This window comes from Aquila chrysaetos, chromosome 10 (genome assembly GCF_900496995.4).
Source record: "Aquila chrysaetos chrysaetos chromosome 10, bAquChr1.4, whole genome shotgun sequence".
Lineage (NCBI taxonomy): Eukaryota > Metazoa > Chordata > Aves > Accipitriformes > Accipitridae > Aquila > Aquila chrysaetos.
Window position 1 is genome coordinate 12,546,732 of NC_044013.1, and position 6,907 is coordinate 12,553,638.

A 6,907-nucleotide genomic window follows, 5' to 3' on the forward strand; every position below is an offset into this window, starting at 1 on the left:
TGAGGACATGTCCCCAGTCGTCCCTGCCTGCTCCACCCCTGGGAGCTTTCCCCAAAACGGGTGCGGGCTCAGAGGTGCCCGTCCCCGCTGCTCGGCAGCCGGGTGCCTGCGTGGGAGCGCACCGGGAGCGCGCGGGGAGGGGAAGGGGCCAGGCTTGGCTCAGCTGATCCTTGCGTCTGCGGGGAGGAAGCTGGGGGCGGGAGGCAGCCCGGGTTTCCCTCTGGGGTAGAGATGGGCACGTTTCACTTCCACCCCAGCCCCTGCCGCACACGCCAGAGAACAAGCTGCCCCTGCGGGGAAGGAAGCAAGGAGAGAGCCGGGGGTGGCACGGCACGGCACGGCACGGCACGGCACGGCACGGCACGGCACGGCACACCTGCCAGGGCAGGGGACCGACTGGCTCGCCATGGCTCCGTGTGCCTCGAAGACGATGTGGGGCAGCGTGGAGGTGGCCCTGACCGGCCTCTGCGCCATCCTGCTCTGCTGTGGCCCCATGCTGGCCAGCTGCCGCCGGGGTAGGTACCAGAGTATGGCGTGCTCGCCGATATGGCCCGTGTTGTTTGCAGCTGGTGGAAAACGTCTAAGGGCTGGGAGCTTTGTAGTTAAAAATAGCTCTGGCATCAAGGAGGCGTAAAACCCAAAGCTTTTGGGGACGCGCAGCTGAAGCAAGGGAAATGGGGATGCTCAGGGCAGAAACGGGGTTAAAGGATAGAGAAGGGGACATGTCCCCAGCCCATGGTGCCAGCACTGGAACCGCATTGTGGGCACACTGTCTACGATTGGGGTTTGGTGTTGAGCCTCTGGGTTTGCCAGTGCCATGCCAGGGTCTGGTGTTTTCTGCTCTGGCTCTCACGGCTTCGGGCTGCGACCCTGGGCTGCGCCTCCTGGTTTGGGCTTGATCCTGAGGGAGCCAGAGTCCTGTGTGCAGTTTTGCTCAGGGTGAAATTTGGGGGAGAAAGGGAGATGGAAGGGAAGGGGTGAGTCTGGGCAGAGTGAGCAAGAGCCCTGATGAAGCCGTGTCCCCCTTTCCTCCCAGCCTGGCTCTTTCTTTGGTGGCTTCGTGTGTTTTCTGCCCCGAGGGTGTGTGCAGGGCTGGGCGTCCCTTGGAGCAGATGTTACCTCTGGTGCTGGGAAGATGCAGGGAAACATGTAAACGCAACCTCTGCTTTCAGAAGTCCTCCGAGTGCTTCATTCATTTCTGGCAGCAGCACTGGGTAGGAAGCAAAGCCCTGAGCCTGCTGAATATTTCCTGTTAAACCCAAGAAACCCAGAACACTGCAAAAATTATACCTCTCGGTGTGGGCACTGCCACAGTCAGCACTGCCTATGGGAGCCATGGCACTTCCCTCCCTCCCTCTCTCCTCTTGTTCAGTCTCATCCCTCATTTCTCAGCCCAGTTTTCCATCTAATCCTGTATCTATTCAAGGAATTGTCCTGGTTCCTTTTGTGGTTGGTGATGCTGAGGTCATGGTTCTATGGCCTCAGGCCAGTACTGGAGCAAAGGGAAGGAGTTTTTAACTCTGCCTGCAAGCCCTGGGGCTGCTATCAGTGGAGATTTCTGAAAGGGGAAGATTAGCTTCTTAATGGCAGGGACTTTTCAAAGCATTGGCGGTTTGACTAGCTTGGTCAGATAAATTGTGTGAAACATGCTTCTTCCTGCTTTTTATTGCTCCCCACAAAAGTTAATGCTGAGCCAGGACGTTGTGAGCCTGGCCTGTGTTCATGTTTGCAGCATCCCGCTGCCCGGAGTGGGATGAGCCGCTTGGGATCATGGGCAGGGAAATGTGGCGAAGCAGCAGGGCTGGTGCTAAGGGCTGGGGGGGCTGTGGCCGTGGCCGACTGCCCTCTGTGCTGGGAGCAGCTTGGCAAGCCTGGACAGGACCCCCCCGGGGTGGGTGCCTGGCTGCCCACTTACACGCGAGGAGGGGACAGGCAGCTGGAAAGGGATGGCATCGCAAGCTCTAGGTCACTCTGCCCCATCAGACGGTCTCAGGCTGGGGATGGCAAATACTGTGCCCTGGGCAGCCCCTGCCCGCTCTGTGCTCCCAGCATGGAGCAGTGGGCAGAGCCGGAGCACCCTGGCAGGCAGCCGGGCACGCGATGGGCTGCGCTGTGGGGTGCTGCCCCAGCCCAGGACTTGGTCCCTCTGCTCGCCTTCAGAGGCAACATGAGCTGGAGGAAGGATGACTCAGACACTAAAATACAGGATAAATTTAAAAAGAATACAACCCCCAAAGCCTTTTTTCCCCTGTGCAGTTATTCAGGGTTGATTTTAGGTAGCCCAGACCACAATCAGCTCTGCTGAAACCACTTCATGGTACAGTTACTGTCCCTGAGCATCCCCCTCTGGCTGGCAGGCACACACTCAGAAAGGGGAGACGTGGTGTGATGTACCTCCCCGTGATCTGGGGTGATGCTGCGGACTGGCCTTGCATCCTTGGTTCCTGCATGGGGGGTATGCCTGTTTCTAAGACCTGTGCCCACTGTAACCATGTCTGTTCCTTGTTTCCTCTCTCCCAAACAGTGACCTTCTTCCCAGCAGTGTTAACTCTCCCTGCAGGCAGCTCAGCCGCCTTCTTTTGCAATATCTCCATGGAGAATGACTCTGGCTCGGAGTATAGCCTCAATTGGTACAAGGAGACCAACCACAGCCAAGCTCAAAAAATTGCTGAGATCAGCCGGAACAACCCGCAGACGAAGACAGAGAAGTACCTGCTCACCAACCACACTCCTGCCTTCAAGATTGAGATCCTGAACCTCCACCAGAATGACTCAGGCTCCTACTACTGTGGACTAATCACCTTCTTTGAACCCGATAAAGTGATGGAGAGCAACCGGTCCCACCTGGTGGTCACAGGTCAGCCTGGGGGCTGAGCTGATGGGAACAGCTCATTGGTGTCATCCCATAGTGCTACCCCTTCCAACACAGTGCAGCCCCAGGGCATAAGGCAGGCAGTACCCCGCTGGGGGAGGACCTGGTGTGGGTCAGGAGAGCACAGCTCTGCCCTTTTCCCTCTCCTTGCATGCAGGGTTGAGGTCTAGCGACACAAGCTGTCCTCCCCCATCTGCATTGTGGCTGGATCTGGTCCTGAGGCAGGAGGTCTCCAACCTGCTGGGGCTGTGTCCCCAGTGATGCTGTGGGGAGGAGTGAGTCCGTACCCATGGATGGAGGCAGGAGACCAGCATAGGGACCTGCTTTCACCCACAGATTGAGGCAGGAACCAGCGTAGGGAGCTGCCTTCACCCCTGAACAGCTCCTTTGGGGATAGAGATTGTGTTTGGGGTGACGACCAGGGCTCTGACCCCTCGAATAGCCAGTGTTGGTGTAGATACCGTTGTTGCAAAACCATGCCCTGGGAGGGTCTCATAGCGCCATGGCGCGGGAGACTGAGATCTTGCAGCAAGATCTGCCATGCCCTTGCTTGGCAGCATGGAGGCTTTGCGGGGGTGAAGGTAGCCTTTCAGAAAAAGGACAAGCACTGCAGAAGTCACTCTTTCACAACATCTTTTCCCAACGTGAGCTGATGCTGTGATGGCCCCAGGACATGGAAGCAGCGGGTAGGCTTGGGGAAGCTGTGTCCTCCATGGGGCTCTGTTGGGCATGGAGTCATGCTGCAGGGCTGCTTCTGGGTGCAGAGCAGTGCCCTGGCTCCCTGCACTCCAACTTTCAGCGGTGTGGGATCATCCTCACCACCTGCAATGGGAAGGAATGGGACATGGCCAAAACATCACCCGTGTCAGCCAAAATTCAGGGCCTCTGGTGGGGCTGTGGCAGCCCGCCTGGGACTGAGCCCTTTCTGGGGACAGCCCCCATGTTCCCCTGTTGCCTTTCACAAGGACTAGAGGCCATTTTACACTCCTGACCTGCTGTTTTGTTCTCCCTTTTTTGGATGGCTATTACAGCAGCCCCTGAGAAGACAAATGCCACAGATGAGCCCGAGATGGAGGAAGGCAGCGCCCCGAACCACAGCAGGGCTGTGCTTGTGGGCATCTTGCTGCTGACTGGGGCGGTTGTGCTGCTGATCTTCGGCTACCTCACCGTCACGTACCGGAGAGGAGGTACGATCCCCCACAGGGAGCATGCTGCACTGAGGGGCTGGGGTCTGCCACGGGACCTGATGGGTGATGCTCATCCAGCAAACCCAGCTGGGACCTGGGGGCAGCCAGATGCCTGCAGCTCCCTGGGGTACACGGGCTGGTTCAATGTGCTAAACTCAGCTGTGGCATGTCCCCATGGGACAGGTATCTCCATGCCTAGGGGAGAAGGGTTCTTTGGGCCCTGCTCGCCCTTCGTAGAGCCCCCAGACCACATGCTGTGGCTTTGCACCGCTCGTTAGCGCGGTGCCTTAACGTTGCACGTGAATCCCTTCCATGCACCTTTGGGACACCTCATCACCTCCCTGCTGCAGCACTGGGCATTGCCTCAGCCATGCCACAGGCACCCAGGGGACCTCTCCCAGAGGGGACCCCTGAGGAATCGCACCCCACTAATCCCAATTAAACCCTAGACAGTGGGCTGGTATCTCACTTGTCCTTGTAATGCTCAGGGTCTTAGACCCGGAGTGGAGACGGAGGAAGTGTGGTGCAATGGTTGCCATGTCCAGCACTCTCCTAGGATGTGGGGGCTGGGTCAGCCCCAGCCCCAGATGCTCGAGCTGTCTTGGCATCTTCTAACCAAATGTGTTACTTTGCAGATGTGCAGAAACCACCAAGTGAAAACACACCAGCGGTGAGTTTTCCGTCTCTGATGCCCTTCCGTGCTGCAGGGGAGCATTGTGACATTGCTGGGGTGCAGAGGGTGCAGGGCCTCCCTTTATCAGCCCTTCACAGGCTTCTTGCTCCTCCTGCCTTCTCTGATGCTGCTTGATCTTTTCTGCACAGCTACAACTGCATTTCTGCACCTGCAGCACAGCCCCATCACAAAATCAAAAAAACTGCCCGAGGGAGGTTGGGACCTCTTTAGTCCAACCCTTGCTCAAAACAGGGTTATCTTTCATAGTGGATTGTGTTGCTATAGAAAATGGGAGGAAACATTCCTCCCCCAATGTATTAAGCTGAAATTTCTTTTGCTGCAGCTAGTTCCTGCTTCCTGTCTTCCTTTTGCCAGGCACCACTGGGAGGAGCATGGCTCCATCTTCTCTCCAATCCCATTAGGTAGCTGAAGGCAGCAAGTAGGTCCCCCTTTGCTCTCCCCTCTCTGGGCTGAGCAAACTCAGCCCCGGGCTCTCCTGGTGCACCCCGTGCCAGCTCGGAGCCCAATGGAGAGGTGGGAAAAGGGCTCCTAGTACAACCCTGCCTTCCATGGCTGGGCAGGCAGGGAGCCCAACCTGCCTGCAGAGGCAGAGAGTTGAGACCCACATGGCTTTGGCAGTGACCCCAAGGCTCACAGTCTGGTTTCTCTGGGAAAATGCTATCCCAGGTCTGCGTGTCTTTCTGCTTTGTGTCGCTCTCACCTTCCCGGCATGCTTCAGAACTGGTTTCGGCACTTGCTGTAAAAAGGGGGCTTGTGCTGGGGATGGCGGGTACCTCTGGATGATGAAGTGCCCTGATGGGCTTTCCTTGCAGAAGGAAGAGAAGCCCCCCATGGTGTCCATATCCACTGTGGACTACGGCGTGCTGGAGTTTCAGTGGGACCAGCGCACCCAGGTGCCCCCCGAGACCCGGCCAGTTGACCAGACTGAATACGCCACCATCGTCTTCCCAGAGGAGAAACCCGTCACGCCGGAGCGGGGGAAGAAACACCAGGATGAGAGGACTCGGCAGCTGCAGTCACAGCCCTGCTGAGTGCTGGGGTCCCTCCTCGCCAGGGGGTGTGGGCAGGGACAGGCTGCCCCTGCCCCTCGCTCCCACTGCAGTTTGCAGTTGGGAAAAATAGAGCGTGCCAGGACCAGAGCGACAGAGGCGCCGCTGCTGGAGTTGATATCAGACAGTCCTGGCCATGGTGGGATTGTGGCCATGAGATGGGTACCACGGGACAAGGAAGGTCCCTTCTGGGCTCCACGTGCCACCTCTTCGCTCAGGGCAGGGAGGAGGGCTGGGGCAGAGCAGCGATGCCAACAGGTCTGTCCCAAAGGCGATTTACGTCATGCCTCAGTTTTCTACCTCCACCTGGGGCTCTCTGGAGTGGCCAAGATGCTTCCATTGCCCAGGTCCAGCCCAACTAACAAAGCATGACTGTGGGAGGAAATGCCGGAGGCCAGAGCTGGAGTGGATCCTGGGAGATGCTGCTCGCAGGAGCCTGGGGCTGAGGGCTTCTCCTTGCCTGGGGCAGAGACTGCCTTGTGTACCGCTATTTAAAGAAACCCCTGGGAATTAGGTTGGCTGTTTTTCCTCCTGTCTCCGGGCACTTTCCTCCTCTGCAAGAGCCGAGATCTACCCTCATGTCCCTCCCTGCACAGGTGGGAGATGGATCTGGCCCTGGGGGCTGAATAAAGGGTTTCACGTCCGGGGAGTTTGTTGACTCGTGATGGCAAGTGCGTGGGCAGGCAAATAACGGCTCTTGGCAGCGCGCAGGCGAGAGCCGGGAGGCGGCGGTGTCTGTTGTGGTTCCTGGGCCTCTCCGTGCAATACACAAGCCGCTGTTCCACGAAGCTGCTCTTAATAATTTAGAGAAGCAGCCGCTCTTTTTCCTCTCGCCCCTGTCTGAGCTGGTCACCCAGGTGCAGCTGCAAATCGAGCCCCCCCCCTTACCAGGCTTGTCTCAGGGTTCTTGCTGAGCCCGTTTGGGACGAGCATCCCTGTCGTGCCAGGAGCCTGGCTGCCGTCAGCCAGGGCAAAGCTCACAACATGGTCCTCGGTGCAGCTTTCTGGCTCCAAACTTCCATTTTTCCTCTTGAAAGCGATGCCAGGGCTGTGCTGCCTGCCAGAAACCGGAACAGAAAGAAGTGACAACTGCTCGAGAGGGGAG

The 6,907-nt window shown here is 58.0% G+C and overlaps 1 protein-coding gene across 2 annotated transcripts; it reads left to right on the top strand.

Moving 5' to 3' along the window:
* The first annotated feature begins 350 nt into the window (after positions 1-350).
* Positions 351-6,445, top strand: PDCD1 (programmed cell death 1). Of its 2 annotated transcripts, XM_030028397.2 has the most exons (5): positions 351-515; positions 2,525-2,857; positions 3,904-4,059; positions 4,695-4,729; positions 5,566-6,445. In XM_030028397.2, exons 1-5 carry the CDS (start codon positions 407-409, stop codon positions 5,782-5,784), a joined length of 852 nt encoding a protein of 283 aa, XP_029884257.1. In that variant the 5' UTR covers positions 351-406; the 3' UTR covers positions 5,785-6,445. The 2 variants fall into 2 exon arrangements, with proteins under 2 accessions (XP_029884257.1, XP_029884258.1); XM_030028398.2 differs by lacking the exon at positions 3,904-4,059.
* Positions 6,446-6,907: the final 462 nt, after the last annotated feature.

Coding starts and splice junctions, on each gene's coding strand:
- PDCD1 (XM_030028397.2), top strand. CDS start 407: ATGGCTCCGTGTGCCTCGAAGACGATGTGGGGCAGCGTGGAGGTGGCC. Junction 516..2,524: donor GCTGGCCAGCTGCCGCCGGG/GTAGGTACCAGA, acceptor TCTCCCAAACAG/TGACCTTCTTCCCAGCAGTG. Junction 4,060..4,694: donor CGTCACGTACCGGAGAGGAG/GTACGATCCCCC, acceptor GTTACTTTGCAG/ATGTGCAGAAACCACCAAGT.